We start from the raw sequence: 14,793 nt of genomic DNA on the forward strand, positions 1-14,793 counted from the left end.
ATGCACTGCCCTACCAGCTCTCTGTCCTGCCCTACTGGATGTATGCAGTGCCCTACCGGCTCTCTGTCCTGCCCTACTGGATGTAGGCAGTGCCCTACCAGCTCTCTGTCCTGCCCTACTGGATCTATGCACTGCCCTACCGGCTCTCTGTCCTGCCCTACTGGATGTATGCAGTGCCCTACCAGCTCTCTGTCCTGCCCTACTGGATCTATGCACTGCCCTACCAGCTCTCTGTCCTGCCCTACTGGATCTATGCACTGCCCTACCAGCTCTCTGTCCTGCCCTACTGGATGTATGCAGTGCCCTACCAGTTCTCTGTCCTGCCCTACTGGATGTATGCAGTGCCTTACCGGCTCTGTGTCCTGCCCTACTGGATGTATGCAGTGCCCTACCGGTTCTCTGTCCTGCCCTACTGGATCTATGCACTGCCCTACCCCCTCTCTGTCCTGCCCTACTGGATGTATGCAGTGCCCTACCAGCTCTGTGTCCTGCCCTACTGGATGTATGCAGTGCCCTACCAGCTCTCTGTCCTGCCCTACTGGATGTATGCAGTGCCCTACCGGCTCTCTGTCCTGCCCTACTGGATGTATGCAGTGCCCTACCAGCTCTCTGTCCTGCCCTACTGGATGTATGCAGTGCCTTACCGGCTCTCTGTCCTGCCCTACTGGATGTATGCAGTGCCCTACCGGCTCTCTGTCCTGCCCTACTGGATGTATGCAGTGCCCTACCGGCTCTCTGTCCTGCCCTACTGGATGTATGCAGTGCCCTACCGGCTCTCTGTCCTGCCCTACTGGATGTATGCAGTGCCCTACTGGCTCTCTGTCCTGCCCTACTGGATGTATGCAGTGCCCTACCGGCTCTGTGCCCTGCCCTACTGGATGTATGCAGTGCCTTACCGGCTCTCTGTCCTGCCCTACCGGATGTATGCAGTGCCCTACCGGCTCTCTGTCCTGCCCTACCGGATGTATGCACTACCCTACCAGCTCTCTGTCCTGCCCTACTGGATCTATGCACTGCCCTACCAGCTCTCTGTCCTGCCCTACTGGATGTATGCAGTGCCCTACCAGCTCTCTGTCCTGCCCTACTGGATGTATGCAGTGCCCTACCACCTCTGTGTCCTGCCCTACTGGATGTATGCACTGCCCTACCAGCTCTCTGTCCTGCCCTACTGGATGTATGCAGTGCCCTACCAGCTCTCTGTCCTGCCCTACTGGATCTATGCACTGCCCTACCAGCTCTCTGTCCTGCCCTACTGAATCTATGCACTGCCCTACCAGCTCTCTGTCCTGCCCTACTGGATCTATGCAGTGCCCTACCAGCTCTCTGTCCTGCCCTACTGGATGTATGCAGTGCCCTACCGGCTCTGTGTCCTGCCCTACTGGATGTATGCAGTGCCCTACCGGCTCTCTGTCCTGCCCTACTGGATCTATGCACTACCCTACCGGCTCTGTGTCCTGCCCTACTGGATGTATGCAGTGCCCTACCCCCTCTCTGTCCTGCCCTACTGGATGTATGCAGTGCCCTACCGGCTCTCTGTCCTGCCCTACTGGATGTATGCAGTGCCCTACCGGCTCTCTGTCCTGCCCTACTGGATGTATGCAGTGCCCTACCGGCTCTCTGCCCTGCCCTACTGGATGTATGCAGTGCCCTACCAGCTCTCTGTCCTGCCCTACTGGATGTATGCAGTGCCCTACCGGCTCTCTGTCCTGCCCTACTGGATGTATGCAGTGCCCTACCGGCTCTCTGTCCTGCCCTACTGGATCTATGCAGTGCCCTACCGGCTCTGTGCCCTGCCCTACCGGATGTATGCAGTGCCCTACCGGCTCTCTGTCCTGCCCTACTGGATGTATGCAGTGCCCTACCGGCTCTCTGTCCTGCCCTACTGGATGTATGCAGTGCCCTACCGGCTCTCTGTCCTGCCCTACTGGATGTATGCAGTGCCCTACCGGCTCTCTGTCCTGCCCTATTGGATGTATGCAGTGCCCTACCAGCTCTGTGTCCTGCCCTACTGGATGTATGCAGTGCCCTACCGGCTCTCTGTTCTGCCCTACTGGATGTATGCAGTGCGCTACCGGCTCTCTGTCCTGCCCTGCTGGATGTATGCAGTGCCCTACCGGCTCTCTGTCCTGCCCTACTGGATGTATGCAGTGCCCTACCGGCTCTCTGTCCTGCCCTACTGGATGTATGCAGTGCCCTACCGGCTCTCTGTCCTGCCCTACTGGATATATGCAGTGCCCTACCGGCTCTGTGTCCTGCCCTACTGGATGTATGCAGTGCCCTACCAGCTCTGTGTCCTGCCCTACTGGATGTATGCAGTGCCCTACCAGCTCTGTGTCCTGCCCTACTGGATGTATGCAGTACCCTACCAGCTCTGTGTCCTGCCCTACTGGATGTATGCAGTGCCCTACCAGCTCTGTGTCCTGCCCTACTGGATGTATGCAGTGCCCTACCAGCTGTGTCCTGCCCTACTGGATGTATGCAGTGCCCTACCGGCTCTCTGTCCTGCCCTACTGGATGTATGCAGTACCCTACCGGCTCTCTGTCCTGCCCTACTTGATGTATGCAGTGCCCTACCGGCTCTCTGTCCTGCCCAACTGGATGTATGCAGTGCCCTACCGGCTCTGTGTCCTGCCCTACTGGATGTATGCCGTGCCCTACCGGCTCTGTGTCCTGCCCTACTGGATGTATGCCGTGCCCTACCGGCTCTCTGTCCTGCCCTACTGGATGTATGCAGTGCCCTACCGGCTCTCTGTCCTGCCCTACTGGATGTATGCAGTGCCCTACCGGCTCTCTGTCCTGCCCTACTGGATGTATGCAGTGCCCTACCGGCTCTCTGTCCTGCCCTACTGGATGTATGCAGTGCCCTACCGGCTCTCTGTCCTGCCCTACTGGATGTATGCAGTGCCCTACCGGCTCTCTGTCCTGCCCTACTGGATGTATGCAGTGCCCTACCGGCTCTGTGGCCTGCCCTACCAGATGTATGCAGTGCCCTACCGGCTCTCTGTCCTGCCCTATTGGATGTATGCAGTGCCCTACCGGCTCTCTGTCCTTCCCTACTGGATGTATGCAGTGCCCTACCGGCTCTCTGTCCTTCCCTACTGGATGTATGCAGTGCCCTACCGGCTCTGTGTCCTGCCCTACCAGATGTATGTCCTGCCCTATCGGCTCTGTGCCCTACCCTATCGACTCTGTGCCCTGCCCTACTGGATATATGTCCTGCCTTCCGGCTCTGTGCCCTGCTCTACTGGATGTATGTCCTGTCCTACCTGCTCTGTGCCCTGCCCTTCTTGGTCTGTGTGCTGCCCTACCAGAAGTATGCAGTGCCCTACCGGCTCTGTGCCCTGCCCTACCAGGAGTATGCGGTGCCCTGCCCTACTGGATGTATGCAGTGCTCTACCGGCCCTGTGCCCTGCTCTAACAGATGTTTGCAGTGCCCTACCGGGTCTGTTTCCTTCCGGATCTGTGTCCTGCCCTTCCAAATCTGCACACTGCCTTAAAGCCTCTGTGCCCAGCCCTACAGGGTCAATGCTCCTTGTAAGTTCTGTGTTTGAGATCTTGTACTATTTTGGAGGAGTCAGTGGTGAAGTTGCTTTCCTTTGTTAATTACCTATTAATTATTCTTCTCTTTTATTCATAGAAATTCCAATGGAAATTCCGCCTCTTCCAGCAATGACTCCAGTCAAGCAGACTTGATGGATGGTGACATGAACAAGGCAGGACAAGTCTGAGGGACTGCGCCCTATACAGACCATGTGTGCAGATAACATTACAAACATGTGACTGGAGATAGACACTGACTTGTTACAAGAACTTACTTTTCGTATCCAGGGAGGGGCACACTTGGGTCCCTTCTAATCCATTGATGAGAGGATCCAAGATGGCTCTAAAAATGTCACTCTCCAATCATATCATCCCGGGAATTCTCACAGGTCATTACTGTCTCACACACACAGTCATTGTCTCGCTCTAGTCATTGTCTCGCTCTAGTCATTGTCTCGCTCTAGTCATTGTCTCGCTCCAGTCATTGTCTCGCTCCAGTCATTGTCTCGCTCCAGTCATTGTCTCGCTCCAGTCATTGTCTCGCTCCAGTCATAACACATATATAACATCTTTAGGAAACATTGCAGTGCTTTTCCATACACTTCTCTATTGGGAAAAAAAATCTAAAAAATGTCAAAGGAGCGTGGCCAAAAAGTCAGGAATATTTTAAAAAAAAGTAACCAAAAAAGAAAGTTTGAAAGAACACGAAGTTAGAAATTAATGATAAAAGTAAACAGAAAACAATCTTAAAAACTTGAAAAAACTCTCAAAACCAAAAGGGATAAAAGGGAAATGAAAACTTTTTTCAAAGACAGGTGAGGTGCTTAGTGTTCCTATTTACCTTGTGGGTGAGGGGAGCTCCTTCTTTAAGCAGGTGCCGGAAAGTCAGAGACGATTCGATCTAAGATTAGTAAGAAAATGACTGATCTCCTAGGACACCTACGAGAGAACTCCTTAGAAATTTTTCAGAGCTTTATTCAATATGCAGCAGAATTTAAGGGGGCGATTAAATGGGTTGTCAAGTTTTGTGGACAATTTTTTTTTTTTTTTTTTGCATGTATTTTAGTTTGATAAAAAAAAATTGCAACCATTTGGCTTTTTTCAGGCTCTTTGTTTTCCTGCACATTCAGCTTTGATGTGGTCGGTGGCCATAAATCAGCTAAGAGGAGCTGTGAAAAAGACAAATAAAAGTTACAAATTCTCCAGTCAGACCATCAGAACGAGCTCACTGACAGATTCTCAGTTAACTCGTTCTGCAGCCGATGCAACGGAGCTAAACTTGTAATGTAACCCAATTGCAAAAAAAAAAAGATTTTTAACCCCTAATGCATACATTTACATTAAAAAAAGGTCCTCAAAAGGTGATAATTTTTTTAGAATAATCTACACAAAGTCCTCGATTCATCATTTGCAGGTTCTTTAAAGTCTGTTTTCTTTTTTTTTTTTTGCATATGGAATTCGCTGATGATTATTGTACCAAATTCATTAATATGGCACAAGCGGTTAATACATTTTTGTGCAATGTCAAAAATGGGCTTTTTCTCCCTGACATTAACTATTTTTGCAACTTTTTGAGCAAAAAGTTGCCAAAAAATTGGACTTATTGTGCATCAAATAACTCCGGAGGGAATGGAGTACAGTTGTGGTACATTTTGCTACTTTTCTTAAAAGTTGCAATAAATGTATCAGACGGAAACATCTGGAATTGCTAAACTCTGCCCAAAAAGCAGAAAAAATACAGACGAGCGCATAAAAAATAGTGGAAATAGAATAATAATTGGGTGTAAATAAAAAGAAGGCACAAAGCTAGACAAAAACTGGTGCAAAGGCAACAATGAATCGGTGCCAAAGTTTTCTTTGACACTTTTTAATTTATAAAGGGAAATTTTACTGTAAATATTTGAACAAAACTTTTAATTTTGTTCAAATTTTTTTATTAAAATGTATATGATTGATGTCTGGGGCATTTAAGGTGGTCGAAACCAACTTGATTCTGGTAGAAGAAAATTCATCTGCTTTAGGACAACAACTCCCATCATGCCATGACAGCTGTGGATGCACAATGGCATATAATGTAGCGACGTCACTTATTGTAGATTTCTTTCTTGATGGAATTCTTTATTATCTTGACGTGAAGTCAGAGATTCATGAATAAATTAATTGAAAAATATAAATGGCCAGGAAAGGAAACGGCAGTGACCCGGACTGTGGGGTCTAACGCTGCGGCCAGATAGAGATTGGATATCTTTATATTTCAGGTTTAATGTTTCTGTAACATTGGCGCTAGCACAGTGACACTTTGTACGGTCCTTGCCAGTGACAATAATTCTATAACCAGTTCATAATTTAATATTTTAGTCATTGGACTCCTATAGTCCTACCACCCATCATTGCAGATGGTGACAGACGGGCTTCTCACCTGTAAAAGCGTCACAGATTCCCCATGGATCTCACTAGGAGTCCCTTAAAATAATAACTTATTTGGTTCTACAATAATCAAAAGGGTATATACACACAGGGTCCTCCTTATTACTCTACATTGTCATTGACAGAGCTCAATACAGTGAATGTATTGCATGTTCCTCCAGTAGATTGCAGCAGAAACTAGGAATCCGTAGTCGTAGTCAGAGGTCCGGGCCATAATTTATTTTTTTTTAAATTAAATATGTAATTTTGAAAGACACCACTCACTTTTGCATTATAATGTAATGAAAGATTGGTAAAATATTCTAAGAGGGCGTGAACGGGTAAAAAAAAATCCAATTGCGCAATTTACAGTGTTCATTAAGGACTTATTTGCATAATATATAATATATTTTACAGTGCAGGGTCCTTATTACTCTACGTTGTCATTGACAGAGCTCAATACAGTGTATGTATTGTATATACTGCCAGTAGATTGCAGCAGAAACCAGGAAAACGTAGTCGTAGTCAGAGATCCGTGTTTGTTTCTCTGTTTTTTCCTCCTCTTCTTCCAAGTGCCATAATTTTTGTTTTTATTCAATTTGTAATTTTGAAAGACGCCACTCACTTTACGGTATAATGTACTGAAAGGTTGGTAAAATATTCTAAGAGGGTGGAAACCGTTAAAAAAATATATATATATGCAATTCCGCCATTCAGCGTTCAGTAAGGACTTACACAGCGGGGGAGGAAGGGGACTTTATTTTTTAACCAATTTTTATTCTCTTTGTAGCTTTTATCATACGGATTAATTACGTACACCGGACTTTTAACGAGTGCTGTGATACTAGATACGTTTATATTTTTTTATTTTATTGCGGGTGAATTTCATATTGTTTGTTATAAGCGGTCTTCATTTTTTACTATTTTAGATCCTCTAGGTGAATTGAACCTGCTGTCGTCTACTTGCTTGTTGTATATCCTGCAGTACTAGAGAATTGCAGGATGTAGAGAAAATCACAGTCTCCTATGAAGCTCCGCTGTGGCTGAACTTCAAATCGGTGCCAAGGTGCAGCCATGGGGGGCCTTCCCCAGGTAACGAGGTGTCAAGGCATCCCATCAGAAGTTCCCGATCATGCCAGGGGGGATGGGAATTATCATAGGTGAGATTGACAGTAGCATCTAAATCGTTAACAGCGATCAAAGCTCAGCTCTGGCTGCTGCTTTCAGACACAGATGCTGGCTGTGTAATATAGCCGTCATCCATCTACTGCTTGTAGAAAGAACTCCGCAACTGAGCCCCCTTCACACTTGTCGACCCCAGTGTGAACTTAGTTATGTCCCTTTGTGCAATGGGGTTTAATGGCCCTTGTATTTTCAGATATCTTGATGACATTTGATAGATAATGTGTTAAATAGAAAATCTGCACATCACTTAATTTAAAAATCATTTTGTCTTTCATCCAAAAATTTACTACAAAAATTCAGCCATTAATTGTCTCCCTTCTGTGTAACTTGCTGTCCATTACCTGTTGTCAGGTGTAATCCGTCGCTGGAGATGCAGAAACTGATTACACAAATGGGGAAAGATCTTTCTCTCCACAGGAAGTGAGGGCAGGTTCTTGTCTCTTTACGGGAGGTGGCGGCGGGTCTTCCTCACTCTACAGGAAGTGGCGGCGGGTCTTCCTCACTCTACAGGAAGTGGCGGCGGGTCTTCCTCACTCTACAGGAAGTGGCGGCGGGTCTTTGTCCCTTTACAGGAAATGGGGGATCATCTGTTTCTCTACAGGAAGTGGAAGTGGGTCATTGTCTCTCTACAGGTGGGTATTTCTCTCCCCAGGGGAAGTTGGGCGGATATTTTTTGCCCTACAGGATGTGGGGGAGAGTCTTTGGCTCTCTACAGGAAGTGGGAAATGATCTGTTTCTGTACAGGAAGTGGGGGCAAGTCTTTCTTTCCCTGGGGGAAGTTGGGGCGGTTCTTTGCTGCCCTACAGGAAGTGGGGGAGGGGCTTCCTAATGCAACAGGAAGTGGGGGTGGGTCTTTGTCTTTTACAGGAAGTGGAGAATGATCTGTGTCTCTACAGGAAGTGGGGGCAGGTCTTTCTTTCCCTAGGGGAAGTTGCAATGGTTATTTACTGCCCTAAAGGAAGTGGGCTGCGTCTTTCTCTCTTGCAGGTTCAATTTAAATACACTGTGAATCTGCCCACTATTGGTGATGTTAGAAGATGAGATGACCGCATAGCAATCTAGATCGATACCGCATAAAGTTATGTTCTGTGACTTCCAGAAATTCCACCTCTGGTACCACAAAAAGTTCTACATTTCCCAGAGGAGCATTGCATGGCAAATAAGCCTCCTTCCCTTGACATGCCAAAGCCGGTATGTCACTCTCCACTAGGAGAAACGTTACCCCTTAAACCAGATAAAAAATCCTCAGAATCCTAAAAAGTTTGGAAATTTCATAATAATCCTGACGTGCAGTCAGAGGTCCGCGAGAGCGTTAAATATGAGATACAAATGGCGAGGAAAGGAGCCAGTAATGGTGCGGGGCTAAAACATCATCCCAGGAAACTGAAGCCTCCAGAGAGATGGCAGCCAATTGTTTTAGATTTAATGCTCCAGCAAAATTGGAAAATTGGCGCAAACACATTGTCACTGGCAGGGACCGTACAATGTGGCAAAAAAATTCAAATAAAAAAAAATATAAATTTAATCTTTGTGGACAATATATTAAAATAACTTGGCCAGTATATATACACCTCATCATTACTGTACGTTGTCATTGACAGTGTTCAATACAGTGCATGTACCAGAACACCACCGGTCGATTACATCAGATACCGAAGACCGTAGTCGTAGTCAGCGATCAGTGCAGGGCAGCTTCGCCTCTAGGATGAGGCAGGAAAAATATAGGTGCGAAAGTTTGTCTACCCCTACTGTAGTATCTGCATCCTTGAATCCTAGAATGTTTTTCCACCCTAAGGATTAATTCCCATGTAACATTTATTCTTCACACCTCACGCTGCAAAATTTGCAGGGATCAGTCATTGCAGAATGCTGCGACTTGGCCGCACGTTTTATCTTTTACATTGCAAAAAGTGAGTTTTGGATGGAAATCCACCGGGTGAATTGAAATGGGCAAATTACACTGTGGATAATTTTTGCAGCCGATGCGTGGGATTTCTAAAAAATCTGTTGGAAAACTTAAGGGAAAAAAATCCACTTTTTATACTACTTGGGATCATTCCCCAATAAGTGGAGTGCCAATCATTGTGAATTGCTACATTACCTAATAAAGGGTTGTTTTGATCTGTTTGAGTTGAGAATTTAGACAATTTTTAGGATATTAATTCAATGACCGGTAACAGCACGGGGCAAAATCTGCAACCTCCAGAGAGGTGGCGGCCAACTTATTTCTTGCCTTTAGAGTTTAATTTGCATTGTCACTGGCAAGGTCTTAAGAATGTGGCAACATTGAAAAAAAATAATTCATTGAGTTTTTATATTATTATTTAATGATTTGCCTAAAAATTATTTTTTAACCTGTGTCCTCCCTTGTAATGGAGCCGCCCCAGGCGCTGGAAATAGTGATGAGCCATTTCACCTTGACCTGTCAGTCTGGAGATACACCTAAAAGTATCAAATGCAAATGTCCGGTGGATATGATTGAGTCACTGAAAAATTAAGACTTTGACTTCGATTACTTTTTGTTTTTTTTTGGTGGACAGACCATTTCTAAATATCACTTTACGTTGTCATTGACAGTGTTCAATACAGTGTATGTATAAGGACACCGCCGGTTGATACCGGGAGACCGTAGTCGTAGTCAGACATCCGTGCAGGATTTCATCTAGGTCGATGCATGCAGGAGGATCCATTACCATTTCCCCCACAGGATAGATTGCAGGACTTTAATGTATCGTGCATCTACTTGCCTTCATTTTATTTCCAGTAGTTCCTGGACGTTCTTCCTGCTATACAGTGCACTGCCTTTTCACGTTGAACAGACTTGATTTAAGTCTTTGGAGACTTTAGCCAGAGATCTGTAGTTACAGCAAAACAAGGGGCAGGGATAAGGCGTGAAGCAGTAAGCTTGGATGATGTCGTACATGATGCACCATAGATCTTCCTCTCTGCATGTTATAGGCGACGGTAGAAGAAGGGCTGACACATGGCCATCCGCGCATAGTTATGTTCTGTGATGTTGATTATTATGGATTTCTGTCTTCTAGAAAATCTAACTAAGGTTATGTGCACATGGGATTTATCGAGGAGTTTTTGGAGAAGAAACTTGGCGGAAAACTCTCCATAGCTCAAAAAAGTTGAGTTTTTTCTCCGAAAACTCAGTGTGCTCATGGCCTAACGGAGAAAACCTCAAAATCCTAAATAGTTTTTCCATTAAATTACATTTTTCCATTAAAATGGGACAATTTTTGCAATTTTGAGTTTAGAGTTTTGATAATTGTCTTGATGTGAAGTCAGGGAGGTCCAGGGAGCATTAAACAAGTAACGAAAGAAGGAGGTGATACGAGCCGGGGGCAAAAATTGCAACTCCGATAACTGGGGCACCAAGAAAAATGGCAGCCAACGTGTAGTTTAGGTTTAGTCTTTCAGTAAAACATGTCACCAACATTTTTCAAAAATGACATTTAACGTTTACATGAAAATATAAAATTGGACAATTAAATTTAGTACTTTAACTGTAATGGAACATTTACAATAATTAAAGGACTTGTCCAAAAATTATCCCTTTATCACCGGTGCTCTCATTTCTTGAGTTATTTAGAAAGATGCCCAAAAATAGGTTGGTCGCAGCATGTCCAACTGTTTGGACCCTAGTGTTCGACTTTGGGTGAACGCAGACGCAAGTGTTTAACTTCCCAGCAGCGCCACCACAGGTGAAATGGGGCATTACACAATCAAGATAAAAATCCATATAAACAAGAGTCACGCCAATGCCTCCAGAGGCACTTCAGGAACCTAGATAGATGCAGGATTAAAGGAATTGTACTATAATTCTGAAACGCGTGGAAATGTTTAACTCGTCTCTAATCTGGGATCACAAGGTACTTAGAACCATAACACTAAATATTATCTCTCAGGATTAATAGCTTTAAAAGGGAAGTTCATCCAAAATGTGGAACTTTGGTAGAGTAATGATGAAGGGGTGACTTTCTGTCCAGTCCAACTCCACTTCGTTATGGGCAATAAATCCAGTCCTGAGGAAAGATCTGCATTCATGTATACGGGGTAGGATCACGTTTTCCTATTGCTGAGCTCTAATGTCGTACTATTACTATGACTTTTGCATTACCAAAGTCGCATTACTAGACCTATTATGTTATTATTGTTACTACGGTATAATTATCACTATATTATCACCATTGCATTATTGTACCTATGCTACGCTAATAAAAAAATAAAATTCTGACATTTCTGTGTCAACTCTTCATTGTGTGAGATATATTATTGTTTGTCTTTGTTTTAGCCAGTTACCAAAACTTTGTCATCCATACGGCTTTTGCTTTAATACATCAGAACAAAATACAGTTTTCAATGTTAATAATTACAATGTAACCATAAAAATCGATGCTGAACGGTTGATCTGTACGAGTTTCATTCAAGGTACATAATCCTATAACTACCACCGAAATAAATAATAAAAGTACATAAAGGAGAATATAAAAAGTATATCCAAACTTTATTATAAACAGTCAGTTTACACAAAAACAGTAAAACTAATTAAAAAAACAACATAAAACTGACCTAAAAAGGAATAAATTGGACAGTGTGGTCAAGATAATAAATAAATTATATATATATATATATATATATATATATAAATATATATATATATATATATATATATATATATATATATATATAAATATAAATAGTGGGGGCATATGAAAACATAATAATCGCACATCACAGAGGCTTACATAGCCACAAATATAATCAATATAACCAATCTCTGAACATACAAAGTTCTACAGCAATAAATAACAGACTATGTAGATAATAAAGCAATAAGAGAACTATAAGACAGTATACAGTAGCACTCATGGTAAATAGTATAAAAACAACCTATACCCACCATATGCCATTGTAAGTACAAACCACACAGCCCAGTACCCTGATGCGCGTTTCGCTTACAACTTCTCCCAGTCCCCCCTGATGAAGCTGCTCGCGAAACGCACTGTCAGTTTTTGCACTTTGTTGTGTGCAAATAGCCTATTAGTGCAAATCACATGTGATCTTCTAATTTTTCAAATTACATTACTTTGCTGGTAATATTTCTCTGTCCTGCAGCCAATGATCCCTTTAAGATGGGCAGTCTGGAAAGTAAGAGAGTTAAAATGACTAAGGTAGAGCAACAAGTTCCTATTATTGTCAATCATCAGGGGCAAGTGTAGGGGTTAAAGTTATGCTGGAGCAGACTGAGGAGTATTTATGGGGTTAAAATCTCTGACATGACAGCATGGGACCTTGTTTTTTTTACAGTAGGAATATTAATAGTAGACAAGATATTATCTCAGTGTATCCTTTATCTGCTAAGACCATTTTCGTTTTTGCAAAAATATTGTTTTCCTTCTGCAAGTATCCAACTAAAGAAACTCCAATCCTATCAGTGTGAGTGCTGGTCTGACTGATGACCAACAGTAAGATGCGTGCAAAAAAACAGAGGAGTAAAATAATACTGGACTTCCCCGTTAAAAATTTCAAGTAGTCCTAATTTTTCTATCCATTAAAGTTTCACATGCTGTAGAGTAAAAGAACCTCGGACGCATTTGCGATTCCCACTTTATTCCTTTTGTCACAGAATATAACAAAAAATTCTCCAGCTTCACAATATTTTCCCAATAATCTGATTTCCGGAGAGTAAACTTGCCAGGAATCTTAATACTGCAAAGCCTTAATTGTGTGGAGTTCTGTATTAAACACGTTTTCATAAAATCAGGACAGAGGGGCACTAAACTGCCCTCCTTGTTTCCAGTGTGTCAAGCGTAAAAAAAAGGCTTCTATTAAGGAGTTGTTACTGCAGTTTATCTCCGACCGATCATTTAACAGTCGCACTGACTCTGCAGGTCCAGCACTTCCCTTAATATATATATTTCACTGGGTGACTCTACCGCTACAGAACCTCCCTTTTTTACTGGACTCTTTGGATTATTATTCACAGACTTAGACTATCACTACCATTTACCACCATCAGATTTAGTTTTTTTCTATTCAAATGTGGAATAAACTGTGTCCTAAAAACTCCAATCCCTAAGCAGAAAAATCCAAAAACGGGCACTGCTTTTCCTGCCTCACCTTTTATAGTGGCTGTGACAGTCATCCCTTATTGTCTGATCTAGACCATGTGATGTGATAGCTACAAGGCATTATGGGGAACCCCACGTAACCATGCCTGGCATTATCACCCTGCTTTCTGGCTAATATCTTCCGCATCGCGTGAAATGGCGCCAGGTATTTATTTATTTTTATTTTACGATCCTTGAGAATTGAATCCCAAATGGAAATTCGTCTTGAAGTAGATTCGCTACTGATCGATTCTACGTACAAGGTGACAGAGAGATCAATTTACAAATAGTACCAGCCAATCACATGTGAAGATAAAAGTATCCATTTTTTAAAGAGAAAGAGCAAATTAATGATAAAAGGGTACAAGGATACTATCAATAATGATGCATACAAAATCATTAAAAAAAAATCTCAACATGTTTTACTATGTGACAAGAAGGGAAAAGTGGTAATAAAAGGGACGAGAACATTTTGACATTTAATACCCCCCTATAAAATAAAATGAATTGTTTCCATGTTTACACTCATTTTATAACTACATCCTAAATAAAAGTATAAGCACGAAACAATGCAGGGGTGTGAATTTTAGAAATGAGACATTAATTACTTGAGTAACTTCATATATACTCACACGCCCACGGTATATTAACCATGGGCGAAAGGGGATCCAGATAATCAAGAAACAATCTGTGATCTCTGAAATTCCTTCCTGCGGGTTGTTTTGTGTTTAGGGTTAGAATCTAATCCTACATCTAATCTTTATACCCGTTACCTGATCTCTCCGGACATTGAACTCCTTCTATCTCCTAAAAACTTCGGCTGCTTATGTCGTTCTTACGGATTTCAACAAAATGTTTCTCTGCACCAGAATACGTATCGTCTCCTTTGTTAAATGTTGCGTAACTTTTCCCCGATACACTAGAGGACCAGACACTACAAATGCCCTTTTCTTCCAACAAATCCTTAATCCCTTCTCTGTTAGTTAATCTATAACATGTAGATGATTACGATGGTATTTTATTCTCACGTGATTGGTTGGAACAATTTGTAAATGGATCCCTCTTTCTAACCTTGTTACATTCTATCACAGCGGAAAAGGTAAAACTTTTAGAAAGTTGTGCGCTAATGGAAGATGACGCCGTCTATTACTACACAACTTGTGAGAGTTTTGGAAATAACTTTTGTAGTTTTTAAATTGAGACGTGGCATGGAGGTTGTGCTCGGTTTCCCTTCTTTCTTATATAATTCAAGATACACAGTGTGATCAGATTTTGGGAGATGAGAAACCGAATAATGTTGGGATAATACGAATATATCAAGGGATAAATCAGAAAACACCCGGAAGGAATAAATGTACACGCACCAAAAACATAACAGACACACAAGTGGAATTTTAGAGGACACCAAGGAAATCACCATTTTCTCAGAGTAGAAAAGGGGAAACAAAAAAGGATAAGGTGAAAACTGCATAAACAATATGAACAATAAAGTCCCATATTGGGTGTACAAGTACCAAACAATTGATCACAATAAAAAATGCAA

At 43.0% G+C, this 14,793-nt stretch overlaps 1 protein-coding gene across 6 annotated transcripts in view; it reads left to right on the top strand.

Moving 5' to 3' along the window:
• LOC141171947 (uncharacterized) overlaps positions 1–11,344 on the top strand; it is a 59,772-nt gene extending 48,428 nt beyond the window's left edge. For all 6 annotated transcript variants that reach the window (XM_073655664.1, XM_073655667.1, XM_073655665.1 and 3 more), the window contains one exon: positions 3,638–11,344. In XM_073655664.1, the coding sequence (XP_073511765.1) occupies positions 3,638–3,728 (91 nt within the window). In that variant the 3' untranslated portion in view covers positions 3,729–11,344. The remainder of the gene's footprint in view (positions 1–3,637) is intronic.
• The last annotated feature ends 3,449 nt before the right edge of the window (positions 11,345–14,793 follow it).

The sequence above is a fragment of the Phyllobates terribilis genome, unplaced genomic scaffold, assembly GCF_046119375.1.
Source record: "Phyllobates terribilis strain yellow unplaced genomic scaffold, ASM4611937v1 Scaffold_12__6_contigs__length_324123572, whole genome shotgun sequence".
NCBI classification, from domain to species: Eukaryota; Metazoa; Chordata; class Amphibia; order Anura; family Dendrobatidae; genus Phyllobates; species Phyllobates terribilis.